Below are 23,242 nucleotides of genomic sequence, written 5' to 3'. Positions count from 1 at the left end.
GGGTCACCTGAGCCTGGGAGGTTGAGGCTGCAGTGAGCCATGATTGTGCCACTGCATTCCAGCCTGGGCGACAGAGTGAGACCCTGTCTCAAAAAAAAAGAAGCAAAAGCAAAGCAAGCTCACACTCAAGTCTGCATGGGTGTTGGCCAATGCTCTGGGTTCAGAAGTTCTTCTGAAAACAAGTAGTGGGCAGGTCTGTGTGAGGTCATCTTTAGTTTGTCAAGAAATTATCTGCTTGTCTGTAGATACTGCCAAATTAGGCTTCCAGAAGAAAGTTAATAGACTTCACAATATGTATTTCACCTGAAAAATAAAAATTCCGAGCTGCTTTTCTTCAGCACTTTGTTATTAAAAATATTAGCTTCCATTTTTTTTTTTTTTTTAGAGAACACTCACCAAAGCTCAAGAAGCAGTGACTATTCAGGATGATTAAAGAGGTAAGAGAAACCAGGAATTGTTACTAGGAGCACCTGATATATCAAAATGAAATAAATGGCACCCAGCTCTCCTAGCACAAACCCTACCTGTCAGGGGAGTCCTGCAGTCTCTTCCTCCTGATAACATTTTTCCATTTATTCTAGGTCATAGGCCCTACATAGCTATAAGAGAGGGAGACCAGGAGACGAATGTGCCTGGCAATAGCTATCTTCCATAGGAATGGCTCATTAAGAATATCATTTCATGTCAGATGGGTAGACTGTATCGAATACTATGAGTGGCAAGGGTTCTGCTTAGCAAGGCTCTGTTTCAAGGACTTTCATGACCTTATGTGATCCAGTACATGCATTCCCCAATTGCAATCACTACCCACTATCCTCATCATCCAGCCTCAATTGAGATGAGGCATAAAGTAAGTACTGTGGACCCTTCTAGCAGAAAAAATGCAAGAGGAAATCACATGTGAGGCTTTTACGTCTTTACTCTGGGCTGAGCTGGGTTAGACCTAAAGATGGAGAGGAAAAGTGAGTGCTAGGAGTCTTGGAACTGCTAAGGTTTCTATTGCTTCTACTTGGGGGGAAAAATGAAACTGTCAGGTCTGAGGACTGTATTTCTTCCTTTTTTTTTTTTTTTTTTTTTGATAGGAACAACATTAAGAAAAACAAATTGATCTGACAGAGAAAACATAAAACTCTCTTAAGGAAGAGTTTACTATATAGTAGGGACCCATTCCCTAGGGGAAGGGAAGGGAAGCGTCTGCTGAAAAGGATTTTCTTCCCTGGGCTAGAATTACATCCTTGAGGCCTTCCTACATGTTCCAAGGAGGCCAAATCTCTTGTGGTCCTAAACTATTCCTCATTCCACTCCTAATCCCAGCAGCCATCCTGGGATAGGAACACTAGCCTCTGGAGAGCAGTGAGGCCTATCAAACCTACACCAGTCAGCCCATAATTACAGGTAACAGGATCTTGGCCAAGCCAATGAAAAATTAGGCACAGTACCTATTACAGAAGAATGGATGCAATTCTATGCTTGACTGGCTATGAAAGTTCTAAGGAGAGGAATAGGGAAACAGCCGAGCTGAGCCAGCAGCTTTGCAGAGAGGAATCCCACTGGAGCCAGCACAGTATTGGCACCTATCAGCACATGCTGCTGAGCTCACTTAGGGAAGGCCACCAGTGACTGAAGACTCAGCTACTTCCAGACGTTAAAAGCTGATAGGGGAAGCCCAGTAGTCAGGGGAAGAAAGGCAATGGGGCAACGTCCCCCACGGTACATTTCTACCTCCACTCTTCTCCTTGTGATGCCACTTTCATTTAGGGGCTGGAATGGGATTTGAGGGCCCTCTCTCTAGGCTTTTGGAAGTACTTTGCAAAGGGCCAGGAGCCCAGAAGTGAAGGGGCTGTACTAGACAGATAACACCTGGTATTCGGGAACAGCCCATCTCCAAACAGGAATTTGTTGACCTGAACTTCAAAATTAACTCTTCGCTTATTTAGCAGTCTAATCCACAAAACAGAAACATACCAGAGAGGGAGAGATTTGCAGACTATGTTCAGAGAGTGAAGGGACATGAATGGTTTCTATTTGAACACTAAACATTTTTCAAAACACTCATCATTATCTCATTACCTTTAAATATACTGGCTGGAGAGACAGGGAGACCCAGGCAGGTCAGGGTCCTATAGTAAGTGCACAGTCAGGTTTTGGCTATGGACTTCTTCAATGATAAGCTGATGAATTAGCAGCCATGTGTCCAGTCTTAATACTTCAACAGTTTTCCTCCCACCCTGACAAATGCTGAGCTTGGAGAGCTTTCCTAAAGAACCATAAAGGACAACAAAATAACAGGCCTTCTTCCCATTCTCTAGAATTAGGTCACAAGGAATCAATTAGTTGATTTGACAAATACTTATTTATTGAGTATCTCTTATATACTAGGCACTGGAGTACAGAGACAAAACATGGTTCCTGTCTGTGAGGAGCTTACAAGCTAGTGGGGAGAGACTTGGGTCATAGATCCCTTATATACTATTGGTAAGTGCACAACAGATATATGCACAGGGTGCTGTGGGAACTGATGGAAGGATACCTCATCTAGCCTGGGAGAGCAAAGGAAGGCTTCCAAGAAAAGGTGATGCACCTTCCAGAACAGGAGTGAATAGGAAAGCAAGCAAGGGGGATGACTGATGTGCTGGGCTCAGAGTGTAAGTCTACCTGAGAGATGGGATAAACAAAATGTAATGGTATACATGGTGAACTGCCAGTATAACAGGTCCGTTCTGATAAGGCACGAATTACGAAGTGAGTGGGGGTGGCGAGACATAAAGTTGGAGAGGTTATCAAGAATATATGTAAACTGAGATGAGACTTTATCCCAGAGGCAATGGGGAGTTATATTTTTTAAACAAATGCACCTACACAGTCAGATTTGTCTTTTAAGAAACATTAGATATAGGAATATAGATATACATGAGCAAATGGAAAAAGTAAGGCCCACAAAAATCAAACAGCAGATGAAGCAGGAATCAGACAATCAATAGACACAGGAGCTGTGGCAAGAGCAGAGTAAATATTTAGGGAAGGCATGGGCATAGCAAATCCTTCAAATTTCTCTGCAGTCTTGGAAGCATCCAGGATCAGAATCCATTCCCTATAGAAGACTGACTCTTAGTCAGTGTGGGACCTTCAGGGACGTCCTCTACTATTCCTTTAACCAGTTCCAGATATTCTATGGTTGAAAAATGGTAAAATATGGCTAAAAGAATTACTGCCTTCTAAAAGCAAAACTGGCAAGATTTAAGGAGAAAAAGCATTTGATTTGGAATGCAGATATTTGAGTTTTAGTATATGTCTTACCATTAGCTCTGCGAACAGAGGCAAGTTACTGTGCATTTTGGTGTCCTGAACTGTAAGACAGGGTTAATATTTTTCTTATAGGTTTGCTGTGAGATTAAAATGAAATATTATGCATGAAAACACTTTTAAAATGAGAAAATGCTATATAAAATTAAGGTTTGATCACTATTAAGACAGGAGTTTTTCTTACCTGAGACTTCTTCAAAGAATATGGCCCTTAACTAAGAATAAACCTCTTGAAATTAAAGACCACTGGTGGGTGATGAACTGTCAAGCATGTGTGGGGAGGTGATAAAGGCCTTAGCCCCCAAACAGCCTTTAAAAGCTTGTGGGATGAGAGAGCTATTTAGAAAGCTGACCATAACATGTTCCCTTTTTCCTGGGCAGTGGCTGAGATAATCTAGAATAAGGGGGCTTTGTGAAAATAAATGAAACATTGCCGGACAGACTGCTTGCTTTTCCGGCAGGTAATTATTAGTGGCTCAGAGAGGGTTCCCAAGGGACATGGCCATCAGGGAGAGTCAGGAGAGTAGGTTGCACTGGATTCACCCTCACTGGGTGTCCATTACTTTCTTGGAATTTCCTGTGGCTTGAACTGTCCTCATTCCTTTGATCCAGAGATACAACTTTGCTAGTGTTCCCTCTCTTGTGGGTCTCCTCGATAGGGAAGGAGCCTGTGCAGACAGATGGAATGGGAAGGACTAAGAGAGCATACACCACAGTGCTTGTGGGGTGATGTAGGGAAAGGACCGAGGGCACAAGGACAGAGATTGAGATAAACTTGAAACTGCTTAGAGCAGTTTATCTGTTTCAGACACAATACAGCACACTTGGAGCTATGATGAAAGAAATGAAATAACTTTTTCTTGTATTCTAAGTTTTATTTCCCAGACATACACCCCTTCCTAAATACACACCAATATTCATGGCTGAGGCTACATTCCCCTGAAACGTAAATACTTTTTTTTTTTGTTCCCAACGACAACAGTTGCTTACAATGTTTTTCTGTATCTTTTTTTTTTTTTTTTTTTTTAAAGCAGGCAGTAAGAGAGAGAGAGGAAACCCAGGACTCTGCCCTGGCCACTGCAGCCTGCAGAATGAGCTCCCCGGGGGACATCCTCCCTTTTAATGCCAGCAGAGAGAAGGGAAATAGGTCAAGGCAGCAGCCTGAGTTTTCAGCTGGGGCTGTCCAGCATGAGGACATCATTTTTCAGGCAGCAGCAAAGAGCAATTCTTATGTCTCAGAGAAGACAAAGGGGTCATCGAAAAAGGCCTTAGAAATGATCACCAAACCCACATACATTGCCCCTGTCCTCAGAAACTGTACCTCCTACAGCCTGGAACTGTGAAGACAGTTAAACTATGACACTGATCTCTTTAAATAATACCTTATGGCCCTTTCTCTAAGACTTCGGGTTTCTCCAACACAGCAGTGAAAACACTGCTGTGCAGGCAGCAACTGGTCAGTGAGTATGTGCTGGCTAGCTGCCTTCTGGAAGAAAGTGAGAAGAGATATGAAATCACTGTTTTATTCAGAACAAGGGCCGCAAAAAGGAAAGGATGGCTTGGGATTGCTAGATCAGTGTTTTAGGCAGGAATGCCAAGGCAGAAAAGAATCACATATCCAGGACCACATAAAACTGGAGTGTGAAAACCTAGGAGTTTACACTTTTAAGCCAGTTATTTACCCATTAGCTAATGCTATCTCTCACTACTTCTGGGGGAAGCTAGTAACAGGCACAACTCCCCATCTGGGAAATCACACCAGATCTTCCTGTCCTTGACTGTGTGGCAGGGAACTGCCTTAAAGAGTCAGCTGTATGTGGGTCATGGGTCACCAAGTACATGCTATCCAATGGGACATGGCACTCAGCTCATAGTCACAGCTACAGCTAACAGATACAATAATCTCATGCAGTCCAGCCTCAACGGCAGGGGACAGGAGAGCCAACTTAAATTTTCAGGGCTGTTACAAGCCATTTAAACCCAATTCAGCATACCATATACAGCAGTAGTCAGCAAACTTTTTGGTAAAGGAACAGATCGTAAATAATTTAGGCTTTGCAAGCCATACAGCCTCTGTCGTAACTACACAACTTGGCTGATCATGAAAGAATTAGCATGGCCAGGCCAGGCGCGGTTGGCTCATGCCTGTAATCCCAGCACTTTGGGACGCTGAGGTGGGCAGATCACAAGGTCAGGAGTTCGAGACCAGCCTGGCCAATATGAAACCCCGTCTCTACTAAAAATACAAAAAAAAAAAAAAAAAATTAGCTGAGCGTGGTGGTTCAGGCCTGTAATCCCAGCTACTCGGGAGGCTGAGGCAGGAGAATTGCTTGAACCTGGAAGGCAGAGGTTGCAGTGAGCTGAGATCGCGCCACTGCACTCCAGCCTGGGCGACAGAGCGAGACTCTGTTTCAAACAAACAAACAACAACAAAAAACAGAATTAGCATGGCTATGTTTCAATGAAACTTTATTGTAAAAACTGGCAGTGGCACAGATTTGCCCACCCGTCCTAAATACCGGCGGAGTCAGGCTAGAAAGAAAGACTGAATTAACTGTATTTTTTTTTTTTTTTAAGTAAAAGTGATCGTCATTTGAGAGTTCCTTGGCTGCTTTGGGCTTCAAGGCCGGGGAAGCAGGTAATGGCACAGTGTCTCACTCACTGTTCTTCCTGCCCTGGGGCTGGCAGCACCACCAGAATGCCCAGACCAGTGAGTTGGAATTGTCTTCCCAGATTTCCAACTCTGGTAAAAGAACAAAAGCCAACAGGAACCAATGGCTAAGGAGGAGCAACATGTAAAACGGTGGTGTAAAAGAAGAAATGCAATGTAAGGGGGCAGGAGAGAAGTCAAGATAATGGAGCCAAGTGGTGGCCAGAAATGTGAGTAGCAGCTCTGTGCTGACTAGCGTCACTGTAAAACAAATTTGAGGAAAGCAGCATTATGAGGTCTCAAGATAATGGGAGCCACCTGAAAACGGAGATAAAAGACTTGTCTAAAGCTTGAGGGCTCCACATGAAGATATGAGATGGAAAGACTATAATTCAGGCAGGAATTCCTGCACAGCCCACCAAAAGCCAGGACAATGCACTTACAAACATGGTGTCATTTTACCAGTGCCAGACACCCTGCATGCCAGCTTCCTTGTTCTCTGCCTGGCAGAAGGCTGGCCTAGAGGCAGTCACCGTTACACAGCCCCTCTCCCCTCTGTATCTTCCTCAGGTCAGTTTATGGTTTCACATAGGGAAGTCCAACTTGATGACCAGGCCTCTGTCGGATCACACAAAGGGGCCCAGGAGGTACTCTGAAATCGTACAATCTGTGGGCTTCATCTTTCCTAGGATAATGCAGATTTATGGTAACCAAGGAAGGCATGCGGGGCATAGAGAAATTCTGGCCACAGAAAAGACATGAAAAAAATTTAAAACTTTAAAGGGAAGTGATGAGGGCAGGGCCAAGGACAATCACGTCTTCAAAATACCTGGTTATCTGAGCTAAAACTCATGATCAAGGGAACAGGTAAAACGTGCAAAAAACCAGTTCAACTGCGGCCATCCCAGCAGTGGCTCAGCTCCAGGAGAGTTCCTGCACTGTCGTGCACTGTGGGCAAGACAGAGGCTGCCTGGAAGGTAAGAGCTGCATGAGGTGGGAGGTCGTGGGCCCACACTCAGGCATCCACGCATTGCTCAGGACTTCCGCTGAGGGCGGGAAGGACCTCTGCCTCAAGGAGTACCAATGTACTGGGACTTTCCTCTTCTGCTAGATCTTTGTGGGGTTGGGGGAGTAGGACAAAGAGAAGCATTCCCCAAGACAACTTACGAAATAAAAATGGAGGTACTACATAGGTAAAAGTAAATGAATAAGCCTGTAACAAAACACAAACCTCTCCATTCCTACACTGTTCAGAAAACAGTTTTCATACATAATATAAAGGAAATGTTCAGGACAGTAGGGTATTACTGGATCTTTTAGTTAGATTTTTGAATTATTCATAGTTTAGGGCATACTCACATTTTCTCAGTGTAAAGAACTTTCAAAACAGCCAGCCCAAGTAATCATATAAGTAGCTAAGAAAATGCAGAAAGGTTCTTATTGAGACCCTCAACCTAGGGATATGAAAGATTGGGCCACTATAATCAAGAAAGATCAACTCTGGATCAGACTAAAGATCTGCAAACTCAATTACATACCAAGAGCACCAAAGAGCTTCCCCAAAGAAAACGGGGGAAAATTGTAATCTTTTTCAACAGTCAAGTATTAGCAAATATAAGACAAAGGTAAGGTCGCAATAACCATGGGAGAGTAAAAGAGCTTTGGGCCACTCACTCCTTTTAGTGATCAGTATTCTCTTTGACCCCCTTGTACTTTTGGATCTCATCAGTGGGCCAGAAACATGATCAGGAAGAAAGGTGGCTGGGAAAGACAGTTGAAAAAGAAAGGGAAAGAAACTTTAAGAGATGTGAAACAGTGGGAAGACAACGATGGTGAGAAATTTGACTTAGTAAATGATGAGAATGCCACCAACCAATGTCTTGGGCAATCTAATGAAGGGATTTCCTTCCTCCAACCAAAGCACAACAAACAAACAAAAGTCTGTTGCTGCATCCTTGGCAATGTCTTTAAGTTATGAATTTGAACAGACTCACCTGCTTTTACCAATATAGTTACTTTGCAGTTCATTATCCAAAATTAGAGGGAAATTCTACAGTATCTGCCCCATCCACTTAATCCCTGGGCCACTTCAAAAATTGCAACAGGCACTTACAGACAACTGGAGTGTTTGGATTTTTGAAATACTTCTCTTGCACGGGGTTATTTTTAATTGATAAAAATTCAGGCAGCATTGTGTAGTTACAAAACGGGAGAGGGGGAAGCACCTTCCATGTCAATATAAGGATTTTTACTTCGCATGCATCTTCACAAAAAATAAAATGGAGGGCAATGTGAATCTGATGATATAATTAAGCCCCCCAATCCCCCAATCATTGTACGGATAGCCAACAAAGCACATGTGATACCCAGATTGTTGTAGCTGATGTTTGGGAAATGGAACTGAGAATTCAGGATTTGTTAGGCCACTCCACTTTCTTCTACAAAATAAGAAGGCAAGCAGTAAAGAATCAAAGATGTGGCAACCAACACTTCTCTCAAGGCCAGGACAGTCCAACATAAGCATCTCGGACTGGCGTGTTCTCTTGTTCTCTCACGCCTCATGTATTTCTTAGCAATTCAAATCAGCTTGAGAGGCTGAAGCTTATAAACAGGTATTTTTATCACTGAGCATCCTAAAGAAGTCCACGCATCTGCTCTCAAAGATCTACGAAGACTCATTAGAGAGACAGCCTCTAGGACCCTATAATCTTGTACCTCTGTGAGTATTATGAAAGCTGGAGGGACCCTATAGATGACTGTAAAGGAAATGGGGACAATGGCAGATTCAAAAATCCTAAGGCTGAGCCAAGCAAACCTTCCCGCTGCTCCTTTCTTGTGCCCACCTAGCAGGACAAATGGCTGGCATGCTCCTGGAAAGAAGATGGATCTGTTGATGAAGGCTTGAGCAAAATTAACACGTAGAAGGGCACCACAGCAGCTGAGATCCTAACTCCTGCGTGCAAGAGCCAGCCCAACAGGCAGAAACAGAAATACAATTAAATTAAGTCAGAAAACTCACTACAGAAAATGCAATTACTCAAAGATACAAATAAATGTTCAAAGAAAATTGGCCCCTGACAGGGTTAGTCAAGCTTCTAAATCTAGCTGGAGGCAGGCAGCTCAGGCTAATTCACCAAGGAGGAAGAATGCAAAGATGTAAGCTCTCTGCATCAGGAGCCTGGCTGGGCTGGCCTGGTGTCCACCACACATCCCAGGCCACCAGTAGAGGGGAGCAATTTGGGGGTGGCTGGCCAATGAAGCAGGGCTCAGGGAAATAAGATGTGGGCAGACACAAGAATGAATTATGGATGTGCAAGGCTGAGCAGTGGAAAAAACAAAAGACTGATCTCTGACATGGCAGACCAAGGGAGCCTTATTTTGTCACCCCTCCTCACAGAAGAAGCAACAGGAAGACATCCTACCTCTCGCTGCAGCACCAGTTCCTTGGTGAAAAGTGTAGCTTCCTCGCTGAAGGGCTCTCCTTCCTGCACCAAGCCTGGGAGGTTTCGGGCTCCTCTGGGGCATTCGATGCCTGTGTCAGGAGAAAAGGAGAATCTGTGATGAAAAGGTGCCCACTAGGCTTGCTGTCCAATAAGGACGGTCCCCTGACATGTCCAATGAAGCAGGCGTTACATCTAACTTCCATCCATTCTATCTGAGACAAAGACAGAGGTAATGGGAGAAGTAGAGGAGGAGTTTAGTTCTCCCCAGGTGGAAAAAACCAACACTATCACAGCAGCACCAATGGATAGGAGCTCTCAGCCATGGCATCCGGGAATTATCAAGAGCACATGGGGAAAGGAGCCTTCCAAGTGAGATGAGGAGGAACTCCTCATCCTGCACTGCTCCAACTGATGGTCCCACAGTCTCACAGCTTGAGCCATCTCTTACAGAAATGGCTCCCTCGCCTACTGATATCCCAGCCATTCTGCCTCCTAAGTGCCATTCTCACTGACTCCTGGACATTTTCTCCTTGCTATCTGACTTTTACACCAAATTCAAAAGTGTTAATTCAGTGTCACTTTTCTCTTCAAATAAGCCTCCCCTCTCAACTCTGGGTGTATTTTGGAAATAGTATCATCGGCTTTTCATTCAGAATGAGAGACAGAAAAAAAAGCAAAACACCTCAGAATACTGATGAAATAGTTAGGTGCCTGGAGCCAAAGAAACCCAGTTTCACATCCCAGCTCTATCACTTATTAGCTGTGTGACCTTAGCCAAATTACTCAGAAAGTCTCAGTTTCCCTACTTATTGAATATCTTATACAACAGATATTATAATATATCCACTTCTTAAGGTTGCTGTGTGAACTAGGAGAGATTATTTAGAACGATGCCTGCCACATGCAGAGGCTCACTATATCCTATTATTAATGTTATCTGTATCATCATTATCACTCTTAGCAATTCCCATGCTCAAAACCTCAAAATCCTCTTTGACCCCCACAACCAACCTGTCCCTGAAGATAGAATCCTATCCTTCATACTTTTTTTTGTATCCAACCACAGGATTCTGTACAAAGTGCTCACTAACCAAGTGAGACTGCCTTTTCTTTCTCTGAGTCAACCCGTTCGTTTTGCAAGTATATTTACCACTAACAGTGGTCATCTGTGACAGACCATGAAATATGCTATGTTTTGATATCCGAGACTTATACAAATATTTCAAAAAAATTCACACTGTAGCTATAATTATGACGCTATATAATTACAGACATAATTCCACAAAAAGTGGAACTGGGCTAGAGACATAGGAAATGAAAATGATGAAGATCTGGGGGAGGATGCATGGAGTATGTGTGTCTCTCAATCACTGGTGGTCTCTCCTGCTGCAGTAAGGCAGAACTAAGAGGTGCTACCTTTTATTTACAAACACCCTCAAGGGAACATACAAGAGATCTGGCATAGGGGCAGCAGAAGCAGGGTGTCTCGGTGATGGTAAACACCTGCTTGGGGGAGACAAGGTCCCACTGCTGCTAGGACAGAAGGTACATCTCTGTGTATGAATAGAGCTAGGTGCTGCTCATGTTTCTGGCCAGGGCATTGATTCAAGATGACAAAGCTCAGAAAAAAAGGGAATAGGCTATATATTGGGCTTTCAGAAGATAAAGAACGGAGCTTTCTCTCTGAGCTCCAAGGCCTTACAAATGGAATACACCATATCAAATAAAATGCTAGGCCAGGAGAAAGACTGCCGCAGGACAGCAGCTTGAGGTGACAGCAAGAACCATTCTGCCACCCTTGAAAAGATGGGACAGATGAAGGCCCCACCCAAGTGTCACATGGCAAAGAAGATCACCAGGGCTGCCTCATTCCTGGCACTTCAGTGCTGGCCTGCAAGGGAGGGGTGGAACGTATTTTTGTAAAAGACAGCAATAAACTCATGAGCCAAAGAGCCTGAGATTAACCCTGCAGGGAGAGATGAGGCTAGAGAAAAATGGAATGAAAGATGGCCCATGTTTTTTACATCAATAGCCGAAAACACTTTTCTTTTTATATCTGCAAACTAAGCAAGAACAAAATCATCAGAGAGAAAAATAAACAATTCCATTGAACAATCTTGCCACATAACCACAGAAAAAGCATTGTTGCAGAAACGGCATAATGCTAAAACAAGCGTTCAGTTTGTTTCTGACTCTTAGCAGCCATTTGGGCAGGACAGGACTGGGGCGCTGCTGGGTGGGGCTGCTACGAACTGGGGACTAGCACTGGGATGTAGCTAGGGTACTGCACTGGGCAGCAGGAACTAAGGGGTTGAATTTTCAGTATGAGGGCAAAAAAGATTTCCGAGCTTCACTTATTGAGTACCACTCTACTCCTTTGTCACTCTCTTGGTATTCTGAAATCTCACCAGGTTGGTCAAGCTACAGAGATTGCAGTCACTCCCCTGAATCCTGGAGACCACCAAGTGATTAAATTGAGAAAACATGATGGCTCAGTGGGCCAGGGAGTTAAACAAATCAAGCAGAAATATATTCAAAACATTTTTCATGAGATAGTCCTCTGGGCCTGTGAAAACCAAATCCCAATCACTCTATGTAGACACAAAGGCAAAGAAGGGCCTTTGTTATGTTGCTAGTCCACTTCCCAGCAGTTAAGCCCTAGTGTGTCCGGAATTGGTGGGTTCTTGGTCTCACTGACTTCAAGAATGAAGCCGCGGACCCTCGCGGTAAGTGTTACAGTTCTTAAAGGCGGCGTGTCTGGAGTTTGTTCCTTCTGATGTTCAGATGTGTTCGGAGTTTCTTTCTTCTGGTGGGTTCATGGTCTCGCTGGCTCAGGAGTGAAGCTGCAGACCTTCGCGGTGAGTGTTACAGCTCTTAAGGCAGCGCGTCTGGAGTTGTTCGTTCCTCCCGGTGGGCTCGTGGTCTCGCTGGCTCAGGAGTGAAGCTGCAGACCTCTGTGGTGAGTGTTACAGCTCATAAAAGCAGTGTGGACCCAGAGTGAGCAGTAGTAAGATTTACTGCAAAGAGTGAAAGAACAAAGCTTCCACAGTGTGGAAGGGGACCTGAGCGGGTTGCCACTTTTGGCTTGGGCAGCCTGCTTTTATTCTCTTATCTGGCCCCACCCACGTCCTGCTGATTGGTAGAGCTGAGTGGTCTGTTTTGACAGGGCGCTGATTGGTGCATTTACAATCCTTGAGCTAGACATAAAGGTTCTCTACGTCCCCATCAGATCAGTTAGATACAGAGTATAGACCTAACAAAGGTTTTCCAAGGCCCCACCACAGCAGCTAGCTACAGTGTCGATTGGTGCACTCACAAACCCTGAGCTAGACGCAGGGTGCTGATTGGTGTGTCTACAAACCTTGAGCTAGATACAGAGTGCCGATTGGTGTATTTACAATCCCTGAGCTAGACATAAAGGTTCTCCACCTCTCCACCAGACTCAGGAGCCCAGCTGGCTTCACCCAGTGACTCCCGCACGGGGGCTGCAGGTGGAGCTGCCTGCCAGTCCTGCACCATGCACTCGTACTCCTCAGCCCTTGGGTGATCAATGGCACTGGGCGCCGTGGAGCAGGGGGTGGCGCTCGTCGGGGAGACTCGGGCTGCACAGGAGCCCACGGAGGCGGGGGAAGGCTCAGGCATGGCGGGCTGCAGTCCCGAGGCCTGCCCTGCAGGAAGGCAGCTAAGGCCCGGCGAGAAATTGAGCGCAGCGCCGGTGGGCTGGCACTGCTGGAGGACCCATTACACTCTCTGCAGCCGCTGGCCTGGATGCTTAGTACCTCATTGCCCGGGGCCGGCAGGGCCGGCCGGCTGCTCCAAGTGCGGGGCCCGCCAAGCCCACGCCCACCTGGAACTCCAGCTGGCCCGCAAGCACAGCACGCAGCCCCTGTTCTTGTTCGTGCCTCTCCCTCCCCACCTCCCTGCAAGCTGAGGGAGCTGGCTCCCGCCTTGGCCAGCCCAGAAAGGGGCTCCCACAGTGCAGCGGTAGGCTGAAGGGCTCCTCAAGTGCCGCCAAAGTGGGAGCCCAGGCAGAGGAGGCGCCGAGGGTGAGCGAGGGCTGTGAGGACTGCCAGCACGCTGTCACCTCTCACTAGCACAACAAGAGTAGGAAGCTGAAGTAGGGTGCTTCTGTGCCCTTTTTCAAGTGGAAATAAGTAAACATCCATTCACATCCATTCCCATCAGGCAGAGACAGAATCTATTCCCAGACTAAGGTACAAAGTCAGGGCCAGGAGAGCAGGACAGGCTTTATGATATCTGAGTGTCTGAGCATTAGAAATTTGCCGAGCTGAGCTACATCTACAGATAGAAGATACTGTAGATAGGCGTTCTTCAAACTTTTTATTCTTACTGTGACCCACATACACATTTACATATGGGTACAAACACCTGTAGACAACCACTGGAAGTAAGACGCCTTCAATAGATTCCAGAGTTTTTGGGCTGGGTGTGGTGGCTCACGCCTGTAATCCCAGCTCTTTGGGAGGCCGAGGTGGGTGGATCACGAGGTCAGGAGATCGAGACCATCCTGGCTAACACAGTGAAACCCCATCTCTACTAAAAATACAGCAAATTAGCCAGGCATGGTGGCGGGTGCCTGTAGTCCCAGCTATTCGGGAGGCTGAGGCAGGAGAATGGCATGAACCCAGGAGGTGGGGCTTGCAGTGAGCCGAGATCCCACCACTGCACTCCAGCCTGGGCAACAGAGCGAGACTCTGTCTCAAAAAAAAAAAAAAAAAAAAAAAAAAGATTCCAGAGTTTCAAAACAGTCACATCAGGCAGATTCTGCCAGTGCAGTTGTTTAGGCAGGAAGACCATTTCCTGAGGTTTCCTTCTCTGCCATCTTGGTATTACCTTTTGCAGAGCAGTGTTTATGTATTCATTTATTTATTTGGGGGGTTATTTTTATTGGAGGCTAGCTTAGCAATTATTACGTTTCCACAAAACAATGGTTAATCTTGACTATATATGTTAGTCATATATGTCAGTATATGTTATACTGACAGTCTCTCTTCTGTTCACCATTTCATTAAGGAAAAAAACAAAATGGCTATGACACTGAATTGATTTAAAACCTCTAGTGGGACAAATATCCACTTTGAAAAACACTGGTATTGACTGAGGTGTAAAGACAGAAGGATGGAAGGACAGGGCAGGTCCTGATGGCTTTCTTGCAGAGTTAAAAAGGGCCCCAACTGAGGGTTTATCCAGTTTCTAGACTTGCTTTTGTGTACTAAGCGACCAAGGAACAGAGCAAACAATATGCTGTCCACTGATGGAGAGGAGACCACACAAATGGTAACATTCTGAAGCCAAAAAGTCAGTTGTCATTGCTGCTGAAAGCCAGGTGAAGCCACATGCTGGCAGCGAGCAGAGGTATGCTGTGCCCTCCTCTCCCAAGAGCTCAGGGAGCAAGTCAACCTAATAATCCATGCTGCACCTTTCCTCAAGCAATGCCTGCACTGCTGGGCTGGTGATGCAATAAAATGGATGTTAAAAATAAAAGTTAAAGAAAACAGATGAAGGGAAAGAAAGTTGGGTTCTAAGAAAGCAAACCCAAGGCTGCTGATGCTCAGCTGGGCAGGCTGACAGGCAGCAATGGAGCGCTCCCAAGCCACACAGGGCCTCGGACTGTAAATATGAAGTGAGGTATCACTGGAGCTGCAGAAGTTCTCCCCAGCCAGTTGAGGAAGTGCCTGGCTGGATCCTGCATGTTACCACTAATAGCTGTCTTTTCTGATAACATACCAGTCAGTGCTGCCTGCTGATAAAGATACATTAACTCAGCTGTGCCTCAAATGCCACAGGTGCAAGAGAAGTGCCAAGCTTACCTCTGACACAAGCCTTCAAGAAACAAACTATTTTGTTTTAATAAACACAAAACAAGACAAAACACTATACTTAAAAAAAAAATCCCCAAAATTCCTGAGCATTTTCCTTCCCTATTATGGGGTGTGCCAGAACAAAGACAGATCCCCCATGGGGGGACTCAGCTGACTTCCACAAGGGCAGGCACAGGAGAGACAGGTAAGACAAATGCCTGCCCCACCTCCTGCTCCATGTGGCTGCTGCTCCTGACCTCTTTCAAACTCTATAGGTCCATCTGCCTATAAGCAAAAACTCATTATTTTTCACACCTTTTCTAGACTTTCTGGGATATGAATGGTTGACCATGGCTATTTGAAACAAAACAAAACAAAAGGAAATAAAATCAAGTAAAAAGAGGTTTCTGCCTGACTTTGTACAGTTTAGGGAGAGAAAATTCACTGCTAGCCATCAGCACAACATGACTCTGGGTTCTGCTCTGCCACTGATAGAATATTAAACTTACCCAGGCTTCATCTGTCTATAAAATGAAGGATATGCAAGGCCTTCTCTGGACACAAAATCTTACCATTTTGGTTATACCCTTTTGAGATTCCTCACCCAAGCCTTGACTCATGGAGTACAAATATCAAACAAAATGCTGGGCTATGGAGCAATCATTCTATTAAAGAAATTATACATTTAGAGACATTGACTAACTAGGTCAATTAACACAAATACTCTGGTCAGTCAGCTTTGGAACAAGAAGTACACATTCTTGTTAATGACAAGATAATGGGCTCTGTAAGAGATTCCATTGATGGCTATGTGAAACTTACGTATCGCTCTGAGTATTTTACACTCTTTGTCGAGTTTTATGATAACTAAGTCTCAGGACTCAAAATGTATTCACTTTTTCCTTTATTGGGCAGTGGGAGCTAAGGGAAGTGTGACAAATTGGCCTTAGCTGGAAGTATGTGACAGCTTCCCAGTGGCACTTATTCCACCAATAAGAGACCAGGCATTAGCTGAAGGAGACAAAACTCAAGTGGAAACAAAAAACAGTTTGAAGGATTAGTCAACGGTGTCTACTGCATGCCCGCTGTGTTCTCACTACTGCATCAGACATCACAGTGGCACAGGAGGCATGCAGAACCTGCCTTCTGTCCATTGGGTACACTGAAAAATCCACCAGCTCATCTAGCAGACCTCCACTCTCCATTTAACTAATACTTGTCTATGTCTACTCTGGGCCAGGAAGATGAGGATTGTTGTGGAAGATGAGGATTCAATGATGAAAACACTTTGTGCTCATGAAGTTAATTACCAGCTAGGAAAGATTATTTTCCTCTACTATTGTAAAAGGTATGTTATTGGTGACTGGATTTGCCATTTGGCCTGTATGTTGCAGAATGTTAAGAAATAGTACATGGCCGGGCGCAGTGGCTCAAGCCTGTAATCCCAGCACTCTGGGAGGCCAAGGCAGGCGGATCACTTGAGGTCAGGAGTTTGAGACCAGCCTGGCCAAGATGGTGAAACCCCGCCTCTACTAAAAATACAAAAATTGGCAGGGCATGGTGGTGTGCGCCTGTAGGGCCAGCTACTCAGGAGGCTGAGGCAGGAGAACCACTTGAATTCCAGAGGTGGAGGTTGCAGTGAGCTGAGATTGCACCACTGCACTCTAGCCTGGGCGACAGAGCAAGACTCTGTCTCAAAAAAAAAGAAAAGAAATACTACATGATAGATAACTGGATTATGTTAGGCAGATGCATGTGTGGCTAGGAAGCTATTGGCAGAATGTAGTGGACAACACAATCACGGGGCTTAACAGGACACATCCCTCACTAAAGAGACAGCCTTGGGCAGCTATGCTTTTTAGCACATGACCTCTCTTCTCTCCACACACCACAAGCTGGGAATGGGAAGTCTGCGCAGAAGGTGGGGAATGGCAGAGAGGGAGGGAGTGGTGCTGTACCAGCTTCAAGGGTAGCAAATGTGCAGTCAGGCCAGCAATAGGAAAAACAGCTCTATTCAAACAGAAACGGCAGATGCCAGGTGAGCCAATAAGAGTCTCTTTCTGGAATTTGAACTGAGCAGTGTTTAAAACACAAGCCCAGCATGAGCCAGAGGAAGGAGGCAATAAGCAGAGGGGACGAACTGACATTAACACTGGAGATCTACAGTGAGGTCCCTGGAGCAGTCTCAGACTCAGAATCACCCCAGGTTCCAGGATCTGTGACATCTGACCCTACCTAGGCTCCTATTAGATTTTCATGGATATTCCTCTGCTCTCTTCCCTCATGGACACTGTAAGCCAATCTGTGAGGATCTGGTACTTTCAACCAAACTAAAACTAAAACTAAAACTAAAACAGTGCATCTTAGGGCAGGCACTGTGTCATATTCAGATTTTAATCTTTCCAGCACCTAACATACAATGTAGCACATAGTGGCATTGGAGACCCTCAATAAATGTTGAATGAATATTAGTGAAAAATAGTTCTGAAAAATGTAAACACACAGAGAAAGAGATGGTTGATGAACTGTCAGGGCGCAGAGCTGCGATGAGGTTTAGTCTGATGCCCCTGGAGAACAGAGGTGTTTTATGCAAATACCAGGAAAGGGGCCAACAGAATCCATAACTACATACATCCCACTTTCCCATGGTTACATAACACTTCAAGGATTAAACAAAGTATAGCATAGCTACACCCTTTTACCCCACTGGTCTTTAAATTGGCACATTTAGAGAACAGGGTTTAACTACAGAGTTGAAGTGGTCAACACTGACCAGCTATGTCAGAGAGACCTGAGGCTGGAGCATAGCAGACATGTTTAGCTTCTGATATGCCAAAGGAGGAAAACAATTCTCACTCATGACCTATGTTCAGTTCTAGGAAAGTTATGTGGCCACATGGAAATGCAGAAAACTGGAGCACACTTAAAGAGAGCAGGGGAAAATGACTCAGGGGCTTGGAGACCTGCCTTTAAAGGGAAGATAAAAGGTGCTAAATTTGTACAGCTCAGCTAAGCGGTGACTAAGAGGGTGACACGATAACAATCTGCAAATATTTGACAGGTGTAAACACAAGAAAGGAGGGAGAACGCCTAGCCTGAAAACAGGGGGTATAATTATTAGGGGAAAGAAAATCTGACACCATATCGGAAAAACTTAGTGTGGGGATGACTACTGGGATATAAATAAGTTTCCCAATGGAAGGGAAAATGTTATTCAGTCTTAAAGCTGAAAGATGGTCACTAAGTCCACTCCTCTGCTTACAGTGAGGAGCCCAGGCCAGTGAATTGTGATTTTATTTTATATATTTAGGCAAATTAATAATATTCAATACCTCTGCTTTAAATAATGCTCCATGGAACTTTCACAACAAAACAGGGTTTATCTCCCTAGCCACGTACCTAGCTAGCAGATAAAGGGGGGCTCAGTGCAGATGCAGGGGGCGGACAGTGGGGAGAGGAACAGGAGGCAAGAGTATCTCATCTAGTTTTCATCTTCCTTCCTAGTCTTTAAGACCCCAGGCAGGAATGCTGTAAAAGTTTTCCAGATAGGAAACTATGGACACCTCTCCTTTCTACAGACTGCACTTGGCCCCCTGGAGTCACTGTCAAGGACAAGACACAGAAAGAACACCAAAACAAGCTTCCTGTCCCACTGACTGCACTCCCATACCTCTGCCTGAGTACCTGCTGCTGCAGCTACTCGATTTGTAATCCACAGGCTCCCAGCAGTTTTTTACCCCTAGACCCAATTAGTTCCATTTCTATATTTTCCCATATCACCCTTATCCCCACCAAAAAACAAAACAAAATTGTAAAAAGCCCCACTACACATAGACTGTAAGATACTTAAACTCCATATAAAGGCTGAGAAAAGCAACACTTTCAAGTCTGTCCAGGCCGATTTCAAAAATTCTTCAGTGCTAACAATATATAGACAGGTATTCCCTCCTTAAGTATCAAGAACAAAATCAAGAACTTTTAACCATCAACATGAAAGGCAGAGTCAGACAGACCATCTGCCTAATTTTAAGGAATGTAATTATCACTTAAATAACATACAAAGCCAAATCAGTTCATGCCATTGCTTCTCAGACCTGTAATAGCTCATACACCAAAAACTTGTACTTCTTGCTCATAAGCTTTAAAGTAGAAAGAATTTGGATGGCTCAGGTTGCAAACGCTGTCAATGAGTCAGTTCACTATTGAAAACTGCACACCATCTCACTTAGGGCGTATTTCCACATTCCTAAAATGGCCCAAAGAAAAAGGGAAATGGCAGACCAGTTGGTTCCCAAGAGTTCATTCTTCATGATATGAGGCTACGGTTTGTACTAAAAGGTTTAGAAGTAAAACAAAGATTTTGCATTGTCTCAAATTCTTTATTCTCTCCCTTGTTCTCTAAACCCCTACTTTGTTACCTCGGGGAGGTAGCATCTTGTGGGCCAATTTTGGAACATGTCACTGCTAAAGCTCTTTCAATGATCAGAATAAAGGGATAAAAGAAGAATGAAGGGATCCTAATTAAAGGGATCAAATACCTCAGGTAATTGTAGTCAGGGGAGTCAGAACTGGGCAGAAGCTGAGACTGAAGCTGTTTTTAGTCACAGCTCCAATTTTTTAGGATAGGCTTTTATTAGGTTGTTCGGATTTTGTAATGTTTGATGCATTTGTTGAAAGACCAGGCACTGAAGTTAATTTGGAATAGGAACAAGAAAACCAAGTCTTCACAATGCAATGGAAACTGCAGCTCTCTTTGAAGAAAGGAAGGGGAAGAGAAGAGAAGCATCTACAGACAGGAAGTGCAGTGCTTGGCTGTTAAACATGCCTTAAGTTTCTGATACAAGTCATAATAGTTGTTCGCCTGTTAATGGTAGATCCCTATTCTACAGTCATTTGAGGTAAGGGATATGCCAGTTCTCTCTACATCCCCGGTATCTGGCAAACAGAAGATTCTCAATAATTCAGTTTGCTACATGAATGCCAGAGAGGAGAAAATCTAGCAAAAACAGATACACCAAACCTGTTACAACAACCTGCTTTTCCAAGAGTCCTGGATGCATATGAGTTAACATGTGGAGTATTGATGAGGAATTCTAGTACTGCTTATTCTCAGGACTTAAAGGTGAGTGTGTGGTTAAATGCTCAATCATTGACCACAGCCAGTGGAAGAGGCAAGGAAGGGATGACTTAGAGGCCTTATACTGAATATCTTGCTCTCAGTCCAGCCAGGCAATGTACAAAACCAGCTTCACTGAATTTGATTTATTGTTAGCTTTAGACACCAGACAATCTCTCCCAAATGGGAAAAAAGCATTTTTAGATGGAGCTGGTACAGAAGATAACAATCAGGCCAGCATGGGAATAACCTTTTATAATTCTCCCCATTGCAGAGCAAGATCTGAAAACAATGATTTTTAAGGAGAGAAAAAAAAAAACCCTCTTACTGATTAACGAGGCCTTTCCCTTCCTGTGGCATCCCAAGAGCAGGCTGTAACCCACCCTGCCAGGCTGTCTCTGGGGGTGTGTTTGGGAAGGGGACTGGAGATGGCGGGCTGTCTGCTTCCCAATGCCCATGTTCATTTTTGGGGATTGCTATAAGCAGCAGCTGCAATAATGTCACGTCAGCTACTAGGAGAAAGAACAACTGGGCATGGGAGAGACCTGTGCCTTTCAAATGTTTTTTTTCCCCCGTGGGTTTCTCTTTATTATCCATACCAAAACAACAACCTCATACCTTCATTAACAAATTCACAGAAAACAAAATATCTGAGGTCAAAAGCTAGAGCTGCAGTCTTCTGAATGACAAGAAAGCTCCTACATGGCTCAAGCTTTTATGTAACACAGTGGCACTGTGCAGACAGCATCTAACAGGCACAAATGCCACGTCTGAGCAAGGAGGAGGAGTTGGTTTCTATGAGAACCTCAACTTTTATTTCTTCTGACTTATTTTAAAGTAATAGGACTTTATCTTTAAATCAAATAAAACATATTTTTCTCCCTTTTGATTTTTGGCACCAAAGTTTCCTATTCTTGGTCTTTTTTATTCCATGTTAATTAATAAAGAGAAAAATTTGAATCTACTGTCCAGGCTGCTAGAGATTTGCTACAAGGTGAAGAGAAAGCCACAGGAAATACCCCTATGGATCTTGCAAGTCTCCGCTTCCGTAAGGTATTCTGGCACACACCTGGCAGCCAAACGTAAAAGCTACTTACTTGCATAAATTTAGAGTGATTTTTTCTAGACAAAGCTGTTTTATTTGAACAAAATGGTTCTGAGATGTGTGGAGTGTACTTCCAAACTATTGCCTTTTTTGAGCTTTCACTCAAAGAAAATTGCTCTGAGCTCCTCCTCCTGAGGCAAGTGAATTCCAAATGTCTAGAGATTAGTATACTTAGCCTACAGTAGGATGGGGAGGAAAAACCAGCTAGTGTCAGGAATATTAAGACTTAAGAACCAAAGAGCATGAATAAAAAAAAACCTCTGGGCTGAGAAACTCTTAGCAAGAGCCCTTCACCTCACTAACTTTAAAGAAAAAGGAAAAAAAATAAAATAAAATAAAGCAAGCAAAAAGGGAAAGGAATTGTGAAAAGTCAAGGTTCTCCAAGAGCACAGGCCAAGCTACATACGTCCTATCCTGAGTAGCTTGAATCCTGGGGCAGCTGTGGGTCAAGAATGGCATTTGCCTTATTTATCTATTTATTTTTTAGTTACCATACTCTAAAGCAGGGAACAGCAGACAACTTCCTGAAGACTAAGTCTGCCCACTGATTTTGTACAGCTCATGAGCTAAGAGTGATTTTTACATTTTTGAATGGTTAAGACAAAAGTCAAAAGAAGAATATTTGTGACGTGTTGTAGGATATAATAAATTCCTCTTCAAAGGTTTTAGCCTGTAAATTGTTAAGTACAATGAGTTCTGAGATCCTCTCCAAAGAACCAATATCAGTATGTTCAGCTCCCCTGTTCTTTGTTATTCATTTTAAAGTTTAACTTCCTCGTTCTCCTAGCCCCTAGTTTCAGTAAACAACCCCCTCCTAGCCTCTATCACCTGCCCTGACCTTAGTCATCCTTGGTCACCTGCTCTGTTCTTATTCATCCAGAGTCACCTGTTCTGTAACTGCCCTTCCTGCTAAACTAGTCACCCTGCCACTCCAGCTCATACCCCTGCTCTCTTTAAAAGCACCAATCAGAATTAGCTTAGACTGTGCGGTCCAACCCTAGCCAATAGGGGAACAACACAGCAATAGGGACTACCTTCCCCTTCCCCTCCCTTGTTCAAGTGTGCTCTCGCCATTGCTCCATCCGCAAGTTGCACCCTTCTACAGAAGTAAAATTGCCTTGCTGAGAAAATTTATGTTCGAGTGCTGTTTATTTTGCCACACCGAAAATTTATTTCCAACAATGTGAAGACTATGAAATTCAAATTTCAGTGTCAATAAATGAAGTTTTATTAGAACATGGCCACATGTATTTGCTGTCTATGACTGCTTTCATGGTACAGGGCTAGAGTTGTACCATGAGTATTTGTAACAAAGACCGTAAGGCCCACAAAGACTAAGATATTTACTGTTTGCCCCTTTCTAGAAAAAGCTTGCCAACACGCTCTGAAGCATGTTGCATGGTGGTTTAAAAAAAAATACAGGCAGCCAGGTGTGGTGGCTCACGTCTGTAATCCCAGCACTTTGGGAGGCCGAGGTGGGCAGATCACCTGAGGTCAGGAGTTCAAGACCAGCCTGGCCAACGTGGTGAAACCCCACCTCTACTAAAAATACAAAAATTGGCCAGGTGTGGTGGTGTGCGCCTGTAATCCCAGCTACTCGGCAGGCTGAGGCAGGAGAATCGCTTGAACCCGATAGTACAGGGTAACTAAACCTGATGTTTAGTTGTCAGTACAGATGACAGCATAAAATGTTAAATTATAATAAATAAAAATAATATTTAAAAAATCTTAAGGTCATGTGACCTAGAAGGTAAAAGGAATGAAAACATGGCTTAGGAGAAACGGCCAGAGGCAGCTGACATT

General features: G+C 44.2%; 1 protein-coding gene across 1 annotated transcript in view; it reads right to left on the bottom strand.

Annotated features, from left to right (window-relative positions):
- Positions 1-23,242, bottom strand: part of SND1 (staphylococcal nuclease and tudor domain containing 1) — a 445,319-nt gene that overhangs the window by 92,550 nt on the left and 329,527 nt on the right. Inside the window, exon 16 of the mRNA XM_055283891.2 lies at positions 9,376-9,485. Within this exon, the coding sequence (XP_055139866.1) occupies positions 9,376-9,485 (110 nt within the window). The remainder of the gene's footprint in view (positions 1-9,375; positions 9,486-23,242) is intronic.

Source organism: Symphalangus syndactylus, chromosome 6 (genome assembly GCF_028878055.3).
Source record: "Symphalangus syndactylus isolate Jambi chromosome 6, NHGRI_mSymSyn1-v2.1_pri, whole genome shotgun sequence".
NCBI lineage: Eukaryota > Metazoa > Chordata > Mammalia > Primates > Hylobatidae > Symphalangus > Symphalangus syndactylus.
Note: the sequence above shows the minus strand (reverse complement) of the source record. Positions and strands in the feature narration are given on the sequence as shown.